This window comes from Vicia villosa, linkage group LG6, assembly GCF_029867415.1.
Source record: "Vicia villosa cultivar HV-30 ecotype Madison, WI linkage group LG6, Vvil1.0, whole genome shotgun sequence".
NCBI classification, from domain to species: domain Eukaryota; kingdom Viridiplantae; phylum Streptophyta; class Magnoliopsida; order Fabales; family Fabaceae; genus Vicia; species Vicia villosa.
In genome coordinates, this window is record NC_081185.1 from 130,413,479 (window position 1) to 130,433,727 (window position 20,249).

The 20,249-nt window shown below is 30.0% G+C and overlaps 1 protein-coding gene across 4 annotated transcripts; it reads left to right on the forward strand.

The window, feature by feature from the left end:
• Nucleotides 1-3,669: 3,669 nt before the first annotated feature.
• LOC131612382 (receptor-like kinase TMK3) lies at nucleotides 3,670-5,533 on the forward strand. Of its 4 annotated transcripts, none has more exons than XM_058884180.1 (3): nucleotides 3,670-4,076; nucleotides 4,358-4,703; nucleotides 4,796-5,533. In XM_058884180.1, exon 3 carries the CDS (start codon nucleotides 4,849-4,851, stop codon nucleotides 5,302-5,304), a length of 456 nt encoding a protein of 151 aa, XP_058740163.1. In that variant the 5' UTR covers nucleotides 3,670-4,076; nucleotides 4,358-4,703; nucleotides 4,796-4,848; the 3' UTR covers nucleotides 5,305-5,533. The 4 variants fall into 3 exon arrangements, 3 of the variants coding, with proteins under 3 accessions (XP_058740163.1, XP_058740164.1, XP_058740162.1); XM_058884181.1 differs by having other exon boundaries at nucleotides 3,670-3,921; XR_009287362.1 differs by lacking the exon at nucleotides 3,670-4,076 and having other exon boundaries at nucleotides 4,083-4,703.
• Nucleotides 5,534-20,249: the final 14,716 nt, after the last annotated feature.

A 20,249-nucleotide genomic window follows, 5' to 3' on the forward strand; every position in this document is an offset into this window, starting at 1 on the left:
CAAGGATTCAACCCATAATGTCGAACTATGTGTGAACCATGTCAGGGATTCAACCCATGATGTCGAACTATGTGTGAACTATGTCAGGGATTCAACTGATGAAGTCGAAGTATGTGTGAAAGATGTTAGGGATTCAACTGATGATGTCGAACTATGTGTGAAATATGTCAAGGATTCAACTGATGATGTCGAACTATGTGACTACCATGTCAGGGATTCAACTGATGATGTCGAACTATGTGTGAACCATGTCAGGGATTCAACTGATGATGTCGAACTATGTTTGAAACATGTCAGGAATTCAACTGATGATGTCGAACTATGTGTGAAACATGTTAGGGATTCAACTGATGATGTCAAACTATGTGTCTACCATGTCACGGATTCAACTGATGATGTCGAACTATGTGTCTACCATGTCAGGGATTCAAATGATGATGTCAAACTATGTGTGAACCATGTCAGGGGTTCAACCGATGATGTCGAACTATGTGTCTACCATGTCAGGGATTCAACCCATGATGTCGAACTATGTGTGAACCATGTCAGGGATTCAACTGATGTTGTCGAACAATGTGTGAGACATGTCAGGGATTCAACGCATGAGGTCGAACTATGTGTGAACCATGTCAGGGATTCAACCCATGATGTCGAACTATGTGTGAACCATGTTAGGGATTCAACTGATGATGTCGAACTATGTGTGAACCATGTCAGGGATTCAACTGATGATGTCGAACTATGTGTGAACCATGTCAGGGATTCAACTGATGATGTCGAACTATGTGTCTACCATGTCAGAGATTCAACTGATGATGTCGAACTATGTGTGAAACATGTCAAGGATTAAATTGATGATGTCGAACTATGTGTCTACCATGTCAGGGATTCAACTTATGATGTCGAACTATGTGTGAACCATGTCAGGGATTCAACCCATGATGTCGAACTATGTGTGAACCATGTTAGGGATTCAACTGATGATGTCGAACTATGTGTGAACCATGTCAGGGATTCAACTGATGATGTCGAACTATGTGTGAACCATGTCAGGGATTCAACTGATGATGTCGAACTATGTGTCTACCATGTCAGAGATTCAACTGATGATGTCGAACTATGTGTGAAACATGTCAAGGATTCAATTGATGATGTCGAACTATGTGTCTACCATGTCAGGGATTCAACTTATGATGTCGAACTATGTGTGAACCATGTCAGGTATTCAACCCATGAAGTCGAACTATATGTGAACCATGTCGGGGATTCAACTGATGATGTCGAACTATGTGTGAAACATGTCAGGGGTTCAACCGATGATGTCTAACTATGTGTGAACCATGTCAGGGATTCAACCCATAATGTCGAACTATGTGTGAACCATGTCAGGGATTCAACCCATGATGTCGAACTATGTGTGAACCATGTCAGGGATTCAACTGATGAAGTCGAACTATGTGTGAAAGATGTTAGGGATTCAACTGATGATGTCGAACTATGTGTGAAATATGTCAAGGATTCAACTGATGATGTCGAACTATGTGTCTACCATGTCAGGGATTCAACTGATGATGTCGAAATATGTGTGAACCATGTCAGGGTTTCAACTGATGATGTCGAACTATGTTTGAAACATGTCAGGAATTCAACTGATGATGTCGAACTATGTGTGAACCATGTCAGGGATTCAAATGATGATGTCGAACTATGTTTGAAACATGTCAGGAGTTCAACTGATGATGTCAAACTATGTTCCTACCATGTCACGGATTCAACTGATGATGTCGAACTATGTGTCTACCATGTCAGGGATTCAACTGATGATGTCGAATTATGTATTTGTGACAAATATTATTAAGAAAAAGTAAATAACATGTAATCTTTAAAAAATAAAATAAAATGTTGTTAAAAATATAATTTCATTTTAATAAAAAATAATGAATTTTTTTAAATTGAGAGTAAATTGATTTTTTAATTAAGAATCATGATTTTTTTTATTGAAATATTTAGCATCATAATTACTTATTTTAGGAATCACATTTTTTAAAATGAAGAATAATTTGAGTTTTTAAAAATAATAAAAAATATATTTTATTTTATGATAAGGTATTATGATTTGATAAACTAAAAATTATTTGTTACCAAAATTGGGAGAGACTATTTTTTAAAATAATCATGGAATTATTAAGTGGTCATTTATAACCATTAAATTAGAATCATGGAGTTATTAAGTGGTCATTTATAACAAGAAAATAATTCAAGAATCATACATTTCTTAAAAAATATTTAGAATAAAGTTTTATTTCAAAATATTATTTTTTAAACATTTATTTTAAATTTATAGAATTGATTAGTGACTTTCTTCTGATTATTTTAGAATAAAGTATTAGTATATAGATATACATTTTAATTTTTTCTATTCACAATTAAATTACTTTATACTCATTATTTATTATAACTTTCTTCTGATCATAATTAATTAAATTATTTTGTAAACATTATTTTATTATTATTATTTCGTACAGTAGTTACATTTTGATATTATTTTGTACTCATTGTTGTAAGTAGCCATTTGATTTGATAAAATTGTTACATTTTTAAATAGATTATGGAGTAATAATAAAATAATATAAAAATAACGAGTGCAAATAATTTAATTCTGATTAAAAGAAAATTATAATTAATAATGAATTTAAAACAATTTAATTGCTAATAGAATAAATTAAATGTATATCTATATATTAAAAAATTATTTCTTTCTCTCAAGCCACTAATTAATTTCATATACTAAAATAAATGTTTAAAAATTAATAGTTTTGAATAAAACTTGATTCTAAATATATTTTTATTTTTTCATGTTTGTTTTAATATACTAATTTAATTTTTTCATGTTTGTTTTAATCAATTTCATTTTGAATTTAAATACAAAATTCTATTTACTTAAATTAAACTATGAGTTTCTAGTAATTAGACTCTATCATTTATTTTAAATAAATAGAATATAATTTAATTTAAATGAAAAAATAAATTTATTTAAAATAAGAAGAAATTATTTTTTATTAAGAATCATGATTTTCTTAAAAAATATTTAGAATCATATTTTATTAAAAATAAAAATATTTTTAAGCATTTCTTTTTATCTATATGAAATTTATTAATCCCTTGAGAGAAATAATTTTTTATTAATATATAAATATTATTTTAATTATGCCATACATATAAGTATATATATAAAATATTTTTGTGAAAGAATATTTTATTAATTATAGAGTGCATAGAATATCTATATATGGAATGATTTAATTATGTGGGGAAAGTCAATATTTTATCAAGCTACCTTTTAATAGCCATTGAATTTAAAACAAATCAAAGGTTATAAATGACTGTAATAACTAGTGTAACTCATTGATGTAATTTGATTCCTCCTCATATATATATATATATATATATATATATATATATATATATATATATATATTGTATAAATTTATTAATAAATTTTGAAAAAATTGAAATTTTAGAAATTATTTTCCTTTCCCTCTTATATGCTAAAGGTTTCCCACAATTTTTTTCCATTCCCTCTCATTTTCCAAAACTTTCCCTCTTCTATTTTCAGCTTAAACAAAAAAAATTAAATTATATAAAAATAAGAATTTCAGAATTTTATGTACCCCTCTCTAATATTCACTTTCTCTCTAATTTGATATCTTCACATTCTTTCTATTCTATTTTATCTCTCTCAAAGCTCCCTCTCTCTTAATACTACCTTCTCTAAGAATTGCTATGGCTTCTAAGATGATCTGTTACATTTTTTCCCGATGATTTGTGAATTTGTTTTTTACTCAAGAATGACAAATATCAAGATGTTCTTGGACACTTTCAGAAAGATTTTGAAGACTGGGGTGTCCGCGAAGAATTTGGGTAAGTTTTAACCTAGAACCCTAATTCATCTCACATTGGCCTGCAAAATAATTAATTTTTTGGTCTAATAATATTGAGGAACAAAACTATAGGGGCGGAATTTGGTGGTTATGGATCAAGATCCAGATGCTGATTGTGTTAACCCTGAAGAATAGGTAGTGATAATTCATCTATTGTTCTATTTGGTTTAAATTGTAGTAAATCACTTGTTTTGCTCATCACTTGCTGATGGGAAAGTTTCGATGATTAATTTGCCGCGTTTTAAGATTAGTGGTAGTTTGAGTCCTTCTGTTGCGAATTTAGGTTCTTTGGTTGATATTAGATTGGAGGGTAATCATATAAATGGTGTTGTGCCTAGTAATTGGACTAGTTTGATGAATCTGAAGTTGTTGGATCTGAGTGATAATGATATTTCTCCTCCTTTGCCGGTTTTTAGAAATGGGTTGAAACCTATGGTTGATGGGAATTCTTTGTTGAATGGTGGTGGAGCGAAAGGTCCTTCCTCTGGGAAAAACAGTACGTCGGGTGGATCGGGGAGTACGAGTGATGATACGAAGGGAGGGTCGGATTCAAGTTCGAGTGATTCGGTTGAAACGAAGAAATCCAAAAGGAAAAACGTGGTTTTGATTGTAGCTCCCATTGCTGGTGTTGCGGCTGCTGCTTTTCTGTTGATTCCGCTTTACGCGTATTGTTCGGATTGGTAAAACTCGCACCTAATGGCGAAAAATCTGTAGTGACTAAACTTGCTGGGACTTTTGGATACTTGGCTCCTGAATATGCAGGTGATTATTTTTTTCAGGTTTTTTTATACATTTCAAGAAAACCGATAAATTTTATTACTAATCCTCAGTTTTTTTGTTATATATATATTCAGTGACAGGAAAAATCACAACCAAAGTAGATGTTTTCAGTTTCGGAGTCGTGTTAATGGAGCTGTTGTCTGGATTGATGGCACTCGACGAGGATAGACCCGAGGAAAGCCAATACTTAGCAGCATGGTTCTGGAATATAAAATCCGATAAGAATAAACTAATGGCTGCAATTGACCCAACTCTCGAAATAACCGACGAAACATTCGAGAGCGTCTCAATTATCGCAGAGCTAGCCGGCCACTGCACAGCTAGAGAATCAAACCAAAGGCCAGAAATGGGCCATGCTGTCAACGTCCTCGCACCACTCGTTGAAAAATGGAAACCGTTTGACGACGACCCCGACGAGTATTCCGGCATTGACTATAGTCTTCCACTTAACCAAATGGTGAAGGGTTGGCAGGAGGCGGAAGGAAAAGACACAAGTTATATGGACTTAGAAGACAGTAAGAGTAGTATCCCCGCGAGACCTACTGGATTTGCGGATTCTTTTACTTCGGCGGATGGCCGGTGAAACAAATGGTTGCTTGTCGCTTTGTTGAATGTTGCTATTTTATTTATTTAGTTTTTTTTTAATCTTTTCTTAGGTGTAGATAGCATGCTATGATGCTCTTTCTGTCTAAAAAAATGCTAAGGCAAAATGTGAGAATGTTTGTAATTTCTACTATGTGATACATTGAAGTGTTAATGGTTGTAGATAGTGGAGAAACAATCAATGAGAATGCTTGTAATTTGTTCATTCATTTATAAGTGTTTCAATGTTTTGTTGGTGAATGCACAACATACTGCATTGTAAATGTCATTTCTGCATTTATAAGGTTCATGAAAATGTTGTCTTGTTGGTGAATGAACTAGGTCCCCAAGTATACAGTTACAATGTCACATCTGTGTGCTGGAAAATAGAGGCAACAAAAATTATATTTGTTATATTATTATTATTATTATTATTATTATTATTATTATTATTATTATTATTATTATTATTATTATTATTATTATTATTATTATTATTATTATTATAGATTATAGAATTGGGTCCAAATCGGTGAGTGTGTAAAAGTATTTAATAGAAATGACCAATCCTTAAAATACAATAAATTGAAGGCTCGTGCTTAGCTGTTGGTGGTTCAAAATAAAAAAATTAGATACATTGAATATCAATTATTTCATTGGTTTTACTAAGAAAAAAGTTATTTAAACACTTAAGTTTTATACATTATGTTTGAAAAATATTTTTTAGATTCGTATTCTGTTTTGTTTGATTACCAAAATATCTTGAATACTAGTATTAAACATCATTATACTCACTGAAAAATATCACAGTTTTTCCGTATTTGAAAAAAAACACACTTTTTCTTATAATTAAATTAAAATTAAAATAATATTAATCTAAAAATTAAATACTATATGTTTTTTTGACCGAATTAAATACTATCTTAAATAGAAATTAACAATTATTTATTGTAATCTTATTATGAGTGAATTAATATGTTTAAAAACATATAAATATAATAAATTGATTTAAAATATTATTAATAAATATGTAAAAAAAAAAAGCGAAATATATTTGTAAGAGAAATAGGTGGAATTAATTATTGTTAATAACATAATAAATATAGGTCAAATTATTTCTTATTTATTTATTTAATAGTAATAAATATATGTCTCATATTTAATTATGTTTATTTAATTATGTTTATGACCACAAATATTTGACATGTATTTAATTACTAATTAAAGGCTGCAGAAAAAAAATAAGAATGAAGAAGTACAGTGGTAGAAAATGAAGAAGAAAAGAGAAGATGTGAGAGATGGAGAGAGAGGAGAATGTGTAAGGGAGGGTAGTGATATTGTGTGTGATAGTGCATTGGTTGATAGTGTAGACACCTAACCTAATCCTAATCTAATGGTCCTTATTCATTTGAGCCCAAAAAAAAAATAAAAAATTAGTCTCTCACATGAGAGACCTATGAAGGTCTCCCACCTTAGACGGCGCCATAAGAGTGAGCCTTTCTTGATTTTAAATAGTATAATTGTTCGTTATATTTTTATTCAAATGTGACAATTTAAAAAAATATATTAATATGTTATACTTTGAAAGAAAATTTTTATTTTTAATATTCAAATCAAAATATTAATAGGTTCGGTTATTTATTGGCCGAACAACTTATTAAATTGATTCTTTTTTAGTTTTTAAGTCAGGCTTCCTGTCAACCGACTTAATAAGTCCGGTTGTAATTTAAAATTTGAAAAATTATTTGAAATTATACACTTGTTAAGTCATGTCTTCTTTTAACCGACTTAATTAGTATTATCGCTATTTAAAATTTGAAAAATTATTTGAAATTATACACTTGTTAAGTCACGTATCCTATTAACCAACTTAATAAATCGTTCGGCCAGTGAATGACCAAACTTACACATAAAAATAATTTCTTTCATTGGTCCATCTCAACTCTCATGGATAGTCGGGTTTATTTTAAAAGCATGACATTCTGGAATTTTTTTTCAAAGTGTGATATATTAGTATTCTTTTCTTCATATATATATATATATATATATATATATATATATAAAGAGAAATCAATCCAGTTCATTAAAATCAACAAAATCAAGATTCAATGGTCATGATTCATTGTTCTCATTTCACATAATAACTAAGTATTCTCACTTGAGTCGTCTCATATATATATATATATATATATATATATATATATATATATATATATATATATATATATATATATATATATATATATATATATATCCGCAAATTAACCAATCTATTTAGCATGTTGTTCGCACGAATTTTAAACTATTTATTTTTATTCATTTAAATTTTGCCTCGTGTGAGTTTGATCATTTAGATTTATACTATGACATATATGCTGGTTAAATTTACGGATTTACAGTTTCATTCATATATTGTTTAAAGTTTATTTTTAAAATTAACTACACTTTTATTCTATAATTTGTTCAAGATAAAACTTATTTATAAAATAAATATAATTATCAACCACATAAATACTACAAATAATTGATTTAAAATATAGATTAAAATTATTTTAAAATATGATTTATTATCAACCACATAAATACTATAAATTTTAATTAAAAATGATTAACAATATGATTTTTTTTATTTTCTTAAGGCTTGCAGGTTATTTATGGAGTAAAGCGGGCCAGACTCACCGGACTCAGGTCAACACATCATAACCTGTGATAGAAAATTTTCCTTATGCCACTTATCTTTATACGCCTATAATTTTTAAGAAATGGCAAATTTATCCTTGCATGTTTTTAACTAATTTACCATTTTAGTTTTTACTATTCATTTTAGACTTCTGAAAATTGTACCCCCTAAGTATCTATACCGGAAGACTTAGAAAATGACTTTTGATATGTATTTTTTCTGAACCGAAACACTTTAAATAAGATATCCGATTTTGTAGTTAAATGACTTCCGAAATACTTGCAAAAAGAGTTTTGATTTTGGATGAAAATTTTTAATTGACCAAAACACTTGACAAATGTGTTATGGTTTTTAAGTTTTTGTGTACAGGAACTTTTTTTGCAAGTCATCCGATTTATGCTTTTTGTGTACCATAACACTTTTCTGTTTGCATTTTTTAATTTTTTTTTTACATTTATTTTATGTCAGGGATGGAAATTCCTCTACGAATATGCGATAAAAATCAAACATGTGTAGATACATCTTATGCATTCTCAACTGTTCAAAGATTCGATAAAGGAGAAGAGGTGATAAGGTGGATTAAAGAGGTTGGAATAAAAAATAAAGTAATTGTTATTATCACTCTTTCAGACACCGAAACAGGAAAGAGAGGGAGAAGTAACAAAGTAATATTTGGTTGTGTAAAGGTGGAAAATACATGGATACAAATAGTGGAACACAAAGTGCGACTAAGAAATATGGATGTCCATTCAAAATCAGGTCGACTCTAGCGAAAGACGGGTCTAGATGGAAGGTTTATGCAAATTGTGGGTCATCTTCGTCAACACCAACATGTCGGAGATAACGATGAAGCAAGGTGGAAACATGAGCCCACCTCGAATCATATGGTCCTTCTTTATAAGCAGGAACTAGCACCTCTCTTGGCATATTACGTGTGGGAGGTACCAACCAAGGATGTACACATGATAATATCACTCTAAGTATCCAATATTTGTCTCATATGGAGTGGTGGCCAATGTTGTCGGGTGGATCACATCAACAACGCTTTAATGGTAACCAATTTACTCAACATCAATATCATCAGCCATCATATAGTCAGGAGGTGGGGTGGAACATACTGCCTGTATCCAAACTAACATATACACGTGCTAGACAAATATGGAACAACTGTGTCACCCCACTTCAGACACCCCTGTACAGACATATCTTGTCAAATTGGTGTCATACTCTATAATCCTCGAATGGGCGCCTTATGATGTTAGTAGGGGTCAACTTGTCCAAAATATGTCTCAACTCATCCACCCTGAGTACTCATTGCCTGTACGACCATATCATACTCTAGGATGTCTAAAATTATCAACTAATTTCCAATTCTCTTCTTTTTTTGAAGCGTTGGAAAATACTCATGGATCCAACACTATTACAAAATTATTACTTTTAATAAACAAATTTAATAAAAATAAATATACTAAATTAAAATAAATATCTGTAGTAGAGTACGATATCCATCGAACTGTTTGCAACTAAACATGATGCATCTCCAATATATCTGTAGAGGGTAACCAACGCAACTGCTCCCCAACTGTTAGCCTTACATTTATTCAAGTCCGTAAATAATAATAGATATCGTGTCTCGACAAGCGTATAAGTTTTGTCGGCAAAAATGGTGGAACCCACCAACATCAGCATATACACTTTAGTCGCACAATCCCATCTAGAAGCAGCTCGATGAACTTTGAACAAGTTGTATAACCACTTCTAAGAAGTTAACAACAAGGTCAGCAACAACTTCTTCACTAACAAGTTCTGGGCTCCAAAACACGCCCCTAATATATATGGGACATATCAAATGAGAAGTTTGGCTATAATGAGAATTGAGAACTTTTAATAATAACTATTGGATTTGAATTCTCAAATTTACCTCATATTTTAAATACATATTACATAAATATCCTGTTCACTTAAACATTAATTAAATATTTTAAAATATGAGGTAAATCTGAGCCATTAATTCAAATCCAATGGTTATTATTAAAAGTTCTCAGTTTATATATATATATATATATATATATATATATATATATATATATATATATATATATATATATATATAGAGAGAGAGAGAGAGAGAGAGAGAGAGGAGGGTTATATTTACTCCAAGAGTAAGTTATTATAACCTACTCCACATCTTGACCATCAATTCTTTTCGATCTAATGGTTAAAAATAATAAGGAATAGTTTTCTCTCTCCACATTTAATTACTTATTATTTTTAACCATTAGATTGAAAATAATAAATGGTCAAGATGTGGAGTAAGTTATAATAACTTACTCTTTGAGTAAATATAACCCTCATTATATATATATATATATATATATATATATATATATATATATATATATATATATATATATATATAAATAAATATATATATATATATATATATATATATATATATATATATAGAGAGAGAGAGAGAGAGAGAGAGAGAGAGAGAGAGAGAATTAATTGACACCAAGTGTAGGTCTCAAAGTTTTACACCAAATCTCAATCATTAACAATATTGAATCAAACGGTTATATTGAATTAAATTAAAAAATTAAAAAATATTATATGATTCTTTTTCCTCCTAAAAAATAGGCTACTTATATGATCGTTTGATTTTGTCCTATTAACGATTGAGATTTGATGTAAAACTTGTAGACTTACAACTGGTGTCAGGTGTCAAACATAGTAACATGACACCTTCGATAACTCTTCACCCCATGTTCGTATACTAAAATTCATCGTTAGATTGAAAACCATTATCATATAGATCATGTCTATAAAATTTAACATCAATAGGAAATCATCTTACATGTCAACAAGATGCACAAAAACTATAAAGTCTTACAAAACTTCATGAAAATCATTAATTTTGATCATTCTCTTTAACCTATCAAATAATTTTTTATTGATGTGAAATTTTAAAGATGTGATCTATATGATAATAGCTTTCAACTCAACGATGAATTTTATTATACGGACATGGGGTGAAAAGTTATCAGAGGTGCCATGTTACTAAGTTTGACACTTTGGTGTCATTTGATTTTGTCTTGTATAAGATCAAATGTCACCAATATGTCAAAGTTTAATTTGACACAAAATTTCAACCGTTAATAATACTTGATCAAACGATCATATAAATAATCTATTTTTTAGAGAGAAAATTTTTATTTAATTTAATATCATCGTTAAAAGAATAGATGAAATCCTGAAATTGCTGAAGAACCCCATAATTTTGTTAATTTTTCAAAAAAATTTAAATGTCCACTTGTTTGATGGTGTTCAAATATGGTTCTTTTTTGGTATTAAGGGATGAAATATCTACATCAATATTATTTTTGTTTATAAAACAATATTTACGTAATTCTATTATATCTAACAAAATAGTACAAATAGTGATATATGAGTGCAGTAACCAAAACTATTTGTGATTTGCTACTACCGAAACGAGAATAAATTTTGATTCCATTCCATGCAAGAACCCAGGTAGAAAGCAAAAGGAAACAAGAATAAGGTTAAATGGCATTGAATGTGGAGAAATACTTGCATGGATACGGGTGTTATGTCTGTTTCTACGTAAGTATTTTCCTTGAATGTGACTATCTCTGGGTGAGAGAATGTGAATAATTCTACTACTCTACATTATGAGTGTGACGTATTAGTGTTACGGGCAGAAGCAATGAAGCATTGATTAAATCAATATACGCTTACTTATGAATGAGATTAAAGCCAAAAATTGTGGCACTGAGTTGTTTCTGATTTCTTCCATTGCCGAATCAAAAAGCAATATGCGCTCGACGCGATGCGACGCCAGCATTCAGAGGAACTGTTTTTCTTTCCAACTTCAAAAAATGCAATGGTCACCGTCCAATCACATAATCCAGACATCTCTAAGTTTCTGTCGGTCAAGGCCACTCTATCATATCCAAGAATAACGTTAATCTGTCTGGATCTTGTGGAGTATTGCCAAGAAAAATCTACCTAGCCATTCCTATGACTCAATGCCACTTCTATCTAGGAGTATCATCCATTTTTGCATGATAAGAAATTTCAGTATATGTTAAACAGGTGTGCTATTTGTACACCAACTTTCATATACACCGTACGTACACCGTATCAAACAATAAAACAAAATATTGGAAGCACAAAACTCAAGAAAATATAAATTATTAAAATAATAGAAATAGTATATTAAATATATACTTATACGGTGTAGTGTACACTATCAGTGTACAAATATCTTTTCCCATCTTAGAAATTATGAGTTTGATTTGCGATATATTTTTAAGACCTAAGTTTGGTCTGGTCTACGTCTTATTATATACTCCATCCGTTTCATAATAAATGTCTTATTTGAGCAATGTGCGATTTTTAAGAAAATGATTGAATGTGTCGGTTTTAGTAAAAAATTAATGTTATTTACTAGAATACCCCTATTAATAGTAGTTGAATAACGTGAAAGTTAATAAATAGGGGTATAATAGTAGAAAAATAATAATGATTGATGCATTGGAATTGTAAATGGACAATTAATTTGAGACAAGAAAAAAATGCAAATGAGACACTTATTATGAGACGGAGGGAGTACTTTATTTTTTAGTTTGTCTTGACTTTTTAAGTGGTTGATTTGATTTAAAAGTCTATTTAAAAATTTGTTCTGCATTAAAACTTTTAAATAGTCCATTTTACCTATGAAACCTTATAAGTTGGGCTATCTATGCATAAAGGGGGTGTTCGTGGTGCAATTTGGGCGGTTTTGACGCTAAAACTCATTTAAACCGCAAGATAAAAAAATGCGTGGTTCGGTTTGATTTGGTTGACTTTTAGAAATAAAGCTAAACCAAATCAAACCAATGAGGTATGGATTGATTCGGTTAGTTCTATTTTTTATAAGAATTTTATTGACTCATACATACACATTTAGAGAATAACATAACTTTGTGTTTGGTCATTCATACATTAACAAATAACAACAATAATTCATCATATTTTGACAACAACTTCTCATATTATATGCGAAAATTATATTAGACAAAAGTGAAATAAAAAATAAAACAGTAGCATAAAACAATATTAAAAATATTATAATGAAACAGAAAAGACAGAGGAGATGAGACATTATGGAAGATGAAAAAGAAAAAATAAAAGAGACGAGAGACTAGAGAAGAAGAGATGCGATAAGAACAAAATTGAAAGAGAAAACAGTAACATGAAAATGAGAAGATGAAAAAAGATCATAAGAGATAAGAGATTAGAGAAGAAGGTGTGAGATGTATGCGAAGAAGATGAAAAGAATTAGCGATATTGTTAGGAGAGATTTAAGAAGGCTAAAAACAAAACCCTAAGTGTGAGAAAGAGAAAATTATTTGTCATAAAAAATTAAAGGATGGTTAAATTAAGATGCCAACAAGCACTTAAAGCATTTCCCCACCCTTTGCACCATTGTCATAATAGAAGGTGTGATTAATCTAATGTTAATATAGGACACAAAATCAAATGGAAGAACAAGGGACAACCATGATGGACAAAAGGATGGAAGCACTTAATACCCAAATGGATCAAGTTTAACAATAGTTTGTGAAGTATGTTGAGCACCTCACATAGCCATGCATGGTGAAGCTCATTTAAGTGTTGCAAAATAGATGGAGTCGGCGAATTTTCTCAATAGCCAAATTGGTCATCATCAAAACAACCCTTGATCTAGTACTTATAGTGCATCATGGATGAATCATATGAACTTTTCTTGAAATTACAAAGAGGTTAACCAAATCAACTCGGACCTCCACAAAAGAAAGCATATTTTTAGAAGAATCAAGAAATAATAAAGTGAGTGTTGCGACCTCAATAAAAAATCTATATATCCAAGTCGTTCATATAGCCTAACCCATCTCACAATAAACTATAGAAAGTATTTCAAGCAACATCGTCACAAATTCTAGAGAGTATAACAGCGTGAATGTAGTTATCACCAAAATTTAGAAGGTTCTTGAAGCATGACCATTCAAATGTACACCAAGTGATAATACAACACCTCCCGACTTCCTAAGTTTGTGATCCTGTTGAAACAAATAAGAATGTGGCCGAGTAGCCAATTGTACAAGAGAAAGAAAAATTGCTAAAGGTTGAGATAAGAGTCCTTTGTCCGCGGAGATTAAAGAAACCAAAAGATGAAGTTGTAAATTGTTTGAAATTTTTAAAAAGCTACAAATCAAAATTCAGTTTGTTTAAGCAATATAAGACAAATGCCTACTTATGCAAAGTTCATGAAATGTATCATATCTAAAAAGAGAACCACGAGTTACAAAATTGTGAGTTTGATAGAGCAATGAAGTGTCATGCTACAATGAATATTTATGATAAAGCATAAGGATTTTGGTTGTGTCTCCATCCTTTGTACCATATAGGATAAATCTTCAAGAAAACTCTTATTAACGGTAAAAAAAATAATAATGATAAATAAAACGATTAATAAAAACCTAAATAACAAAAGAAAAAAGCTTTAATAAAATGAATTGGGTGCTCCAATGGAGACTTGTATAAAGCGGTGAAAATAAAGTACATGAAAGAAAATCTGACAAAATCTGAATAAAAACTCAAAACTACCTATGACTTTCTATAGCAAATCTTAATAGTGAAATAAATCTCAAGGTTTAATGTCAATTACATCACTGGAGAATCAAATTAAAAAGTGCCAAAACCCCAAAATAATATAGAATTGCGACGAAAAAGAAAATAAAAAGATGGAAGCTCGCTTGCCTGATAGAGGTGACTGTAGGAGGCCTCTGGAAATAGTATGGCGTATAATCAAAGACTTGGGGCCTAGGGCATTGGCTGCTACGGGTGTAGCATGTGCTACGACGGCCCTTAACAACCCTCTGGTTTTTGTACTGGAATTTTTTAACTTTAGACTTTTTCTCCAGTTTCGCTCCTCATTCGCTCGGATACTAATTGAAACCTAAAAAATAACAAAAGCATACAACCAAAGCATAAAATACAATAAAAAGAAGCAAAAAGTATGGGGAAAAAATGGTAAAATACGAAAGCAAATCAACTAGAAAAGACCATGGAAAACCACTTATCAAACATCCACCCCCAAAACTCTCCATAATGGTCAAATGCTATAGTTTGTTGGTTCATGGGCTAGATTAGAGACCATAAGTCATTTCTCAAATCACGCAAATACTTCACGCTTTTCCTGCTCACTCTCCTCTCGGCTCTTTGAACTTTTGAAACTCGTTCATTTTTTTTGGGTTAAACTTTACGAGTATCTTTTTAAAATCCCCTTTGAAGAATTAATTAACCTTCGGGAAATTATTAATAATGGTCTAATGACTATTATTTAATGATGCTTTTTAACACAATGTCTATAGTGCAAAAGAATACACTACAATTTGAAATATTTTACCTTAGAGATTTCATGATTCATAATATGTTTACATAATTTTGTATAGTGCACAAAGCGTTTTAAAAAGAACTACCAAATAGTATGCAACTCAATCAATAATTTCTTTAGTAGTATAATAATTTTTCTAAAATGATGTTTAACGAAATAACAATTTTTCAATATACTTTATATTAATTAAATTGACTAGTTACAAGTGACAGATAAATATATACAATCATATTGAGAATTATCAACTAGCCATATTACAAATTACAACCATAACAGTTAATTAACTCCAACTAACTTTGATAGTGTTTACATAAATTTTTAATGTGACTTAAACCATTTAATTATTTCATAATACATACTACTACTATAGTATCGTTTTTCATTGACGTATCCATATTCGTGGCTATGTATGGATAATACTAATAGTGCTTCATCTGTTACATTTCATTTTACACACCTTACTCATGCTTTTATCAGACCAATAGTGCTCATTGAAATTTGAATCATCACTGTTATCATAACCAACATCTTCTACTAGTGCCACCAGCTATCCACCACTTGTTCAAATATCTCTAACTTGCAAAAAAAGGTTTATTCTCATTCATTCCCAGAAAAAATACTTCACTTTATTGTTTACTCCCTCTCTCTCTCGACACAAAAACGAAACAATAAAAACGAAAAAAGCACTGAAAAATGTTCCTTTTGGATTTCTCTTTATCAAATCCAACCTGTGTTTGGGTTTGCATATCATGTGCAAGAAACAACAGGACAGCATAAAAAACTGCAAAAAGGTGAAAAAGAATCTTTACAACTTTTTCATCTTCTTTATCTGCACTTTCCCTCTCATCAAAATCATTCTCTCTCCCACGCAGTAGCAGCAAAAAGATATCAAATAAATTAAAAACCAATCGAAAGAGAATAGAAAGTGTGAGGAAGAAAACATGTTCTTTCTGTCTCAGTAATGAGTATCGGTTCGTAAACCTTTTTGTAAATAAGTCCTTAACACACCTAATATTTCAACTTTCAAGAGATTATGAATATTTTAGTAATAATATTTTTTCATAAACTTATATATATTTTTACTTGCATATAGATTTTTTAATAAACTAATTTTAAAATATTTTATTATTTTGATTGAAAAAATTTAATATTAATTATATACATTTGTTTAGATGATTTCATAGTTATATGTTAATTCAATGGTTAATTTTACTAAACACTACAATTTAATCAAGTAGTTTATTTGCCATCAGTTGATAAAAACTATTAAGTGTAGAACTTTTTTGATAGAAATTTTTTTGAACTTGGAGATTATGATTTAAATTATTAGCTCATTTATCTAAAAAAAAACACTCATTTATAGCCGGTAATTTTTTACAACTTTATAACTCATTTTTATTAAGTTGTAATTTTTTTATAAACTATAATTCAAGTAGCTTATAATTAAACTTAAAGGTTATCATTTTTTCCTCCATTGTATTATAATTGTTTTAATAAAAAAATAAATATTTTTATATCAAATTTATAAATTAATTTAGCGTTAATTTTTTCAATTATAAATTCAAGAAATTAACTCATTTGATATTAGTCATTTATTCTTTCTGGTCCTTAATATAAGAAAAATATTAATTTTTAAATTTATTGATGAATCAATAAATTTTAATTTCATATAATTTGATTATATTAATTAAAATTTAAAAAGTAAACTTTTATAAATTTCATGCTAACATCAACATTAATAAATCAACATGCCATTAATTATTAATGTTGATGGTGGTTAGGGGTGGAAATAGGCCAAACCGACTAACAGGGCCTACGGTCTAGCCTACAGAGGCGACCTAGGTCAAACTTTTTTTTTTCAAATAGAAAAGGCCTAGGCTTTTTTAAAACCCTGTTTAGCTAAAAAGTACTAGGCCACAAGCTATACAAAAACCCTCTTAAGTCTAGTAGGCTGACTTATTTAAATATATATGAATAATTTAATTATAATTATAATATTATATCCATACTTTGAATTAAAATACAAAAATCAAGTTTTGTCATTTTAATGAATGGATGAAAATTAACTGCAAAAACTTTATAAATAATGTCATAAGTTGTTTTCTTAAGTTCTCTCAAGCAAATAGTATTAAAAAATTTATGTTAATAGATAAACTTGAATAAGTCAACGCAAATAAGTATTTTGTCTTGTTGATCTTTTAATTTGTTAGTCTATTTAAAAATTAGTTAAGTTTCTTATTTAAAAATGCTCAAATAAAATAGACTTTTATGTAGGCTCTTAGGCCAAATAGGCTTTTGAAAAGGCCAGGCTTAGGCCTAAAAATAAGCCTTTGATAGACCATAAGCCAGACTTAGACTTTTAAATTTTTGACAGGCCAGACTCAGGTTTGACAAAGTCTAACTCGGCTCAGCCTATTCCCATCCCTAATGGTAACAGGAAATTCATTAACCAGTAAAAAATCAACATGCCACCAATTTTTAAAGAGTGTCTATAATCTAAAATTAAAATGGTAGACATTTATCCTAATATTTTTTATCAATCAAGAAAACTAGCAAAAATTTATTATAATAAGATAGAATCATATACCCAACTTCTATAAATAAGAATTGCCATTAAAAACAATCTAATAAATTCATTCTTTCTGCATGAAATTAAAAAATCTTTCACAAAAGAAAATATTACTCTTATAAAATACATACCAACACATTACTGGTATAAATACAGACCACACGTATTAACATGTAGCAGGAAATTCATAATTCTTCACTTCTCTATGAAATGTCCAATGTTATAGCATCTCCAAGAAGAGTTTTCTATAATTCAAAGGATATAAGTTAATAATTTAAATATAGATATGAAAAAAGTCACCTCGATAGAAATTAAAATTTATAAAATTGTTAAAATTTACCATCAATAATCTAGTAAAACTAATGGTACCAAATTGACTCGTGTTATTATTTTCTTGCACAAAACATAAAATCACTCAATAACTAAGGCTATGTTTGGTTACAATAAAAAGAACGGACCAGAATGGAATGGAGCGGAACTGGAATAAATATGTCATTCCATTGTCTGGGTACTTCATATTGGTGTTAGCTGAAGATTTCAACAAGGGAAGGAAGATATGGTTGTAAAGGACATACCTCGAAGGGAAGCATGAAACGTGGCTTTAAGGGCCATTCGAGATTCTCTTTTTGTGTGAAAAAAATGGGGTTTTACTTCATCGAAGCAAACTTTAGTCAAATATCTTCGAAAGCGAAGGATAAAAGACTTAGAATATTTTGGAGCATTTGGAAAGTAAGCTTTGACAACCACGTTGATTGCATTTTGGCGCCTCGAGTGGAGGAAGATTTTGAATTCAAATGATCTATCTTATCCAAAAGGACACGTGGAAGTCTTGGAAGATCGAGGAACATGTAGGCGAAAACGTGGCACTCCATTAGGAAAAGGTCGTTAGGGTCGAAATAGTATAAATTAAGGTCTTAACGTTAGTTTTTAAGGGTGTTCAAATCTGCACAAAACTCAATCATACTCAAAGTACCAAGTTAATCGAGAAACGAAAGCTGATAATGTACGTGTGAATCACCAACTTATGTTAATCGAATTACTTTACAGTTTATCAATGCAGATTTACATTCATTAAAGTCTTTACTTTTCTTTATCACGTTCGAGTCAATATCCTTGTTTCATTTCTGTACTTTATCTTTTTATCGTTCCTGCACTTTACCTTTTACTTTTAAACTCATCTATTTTATTCTTGAACCAAACACGAAACTAAACCAAAATTGAACACAACTCAATCATTAAAATCTCGAAATATAGACTATGTCCTAGGATCCTAGGATCAATCTAGTCGATCTTGCGAGTAACCAAGATATCTATCATTTTGGAGGACCAGCGCTTGTTTACGAAATTCCACCGTAAACAATTAGAATAGAGCAATTTTGGCATCCCGCATAAATTGGAGGGTACAAAAAATGATGGAAAGTGATAGAATAGGATGAAATGCATTCCATCCGATACCGCTCCATTCCAAACATTTTTAATCAATCCAAACGAAGGAACATAACCTTATTATATTCCATCCCGCTCCATTTCATCCTATTTCATCAATCCAAACATACCTTAAATACTTTTTGGTACATTTATATACTCAAATTGAGATCTACTTACCGTGGATGGTATGTTGTAAGAATTATTGAGCCAAATAGATGCACTTTATTGGACACCACATATTGAAGTTGTGTTTATGAATCACCTATGTCATCGTCTTTTTTCTTTTCTATCAAGTTGTTAATCACGCCCCTTATTATGCTGCATGACATAAAAGAATATAAATTATGAATTTATTTAATCGACAAAAGACTACAATTGAATTAAATAATTAAATAATACCTGAATTTGTGAAACTTTAGAGCCAATATTTTATTTCTTTTGGGTGGTTGACACTCTACCCAACCTTTTGGAAGTTTTGAAGTATTTTTGCCTTCTCTCTTTTTGAATCCCTTTGGTTGTTTCAAATCATCATGGTTGCTAGTAGACTCTTTAACTCCACCAATAAACTCATCCACTTGAGAACTATTTATTGGATTGTCTTAAAACTCGAGTACGTGTCTATCCAATTCATTAGTGATTTTGCAAAGAAAACTGAATGCTTATGGATTTCTACATGCTTTAGTGGCTTTCCTAATAAGGCGAGGACAAATATTCTTGTAGCGTTGAGCTAGGGATAAATCAACATATTCCACCACATAGCTAACATTAACATTGCATGAAGTTTTACTTCAAGCTAACTTTATCCACCTTTTTAAGATATAATATTCTAGC

What these genes read in the sequence shown, in the direction of transcription:
- LOC131612382 (XM_058884180.1), top strand. Translation starts at nt 4,849, where the DNA reads ATGGAGCTGTTGTCTGGATTGATGGCACTCGACGAGGATAGACCCGAG.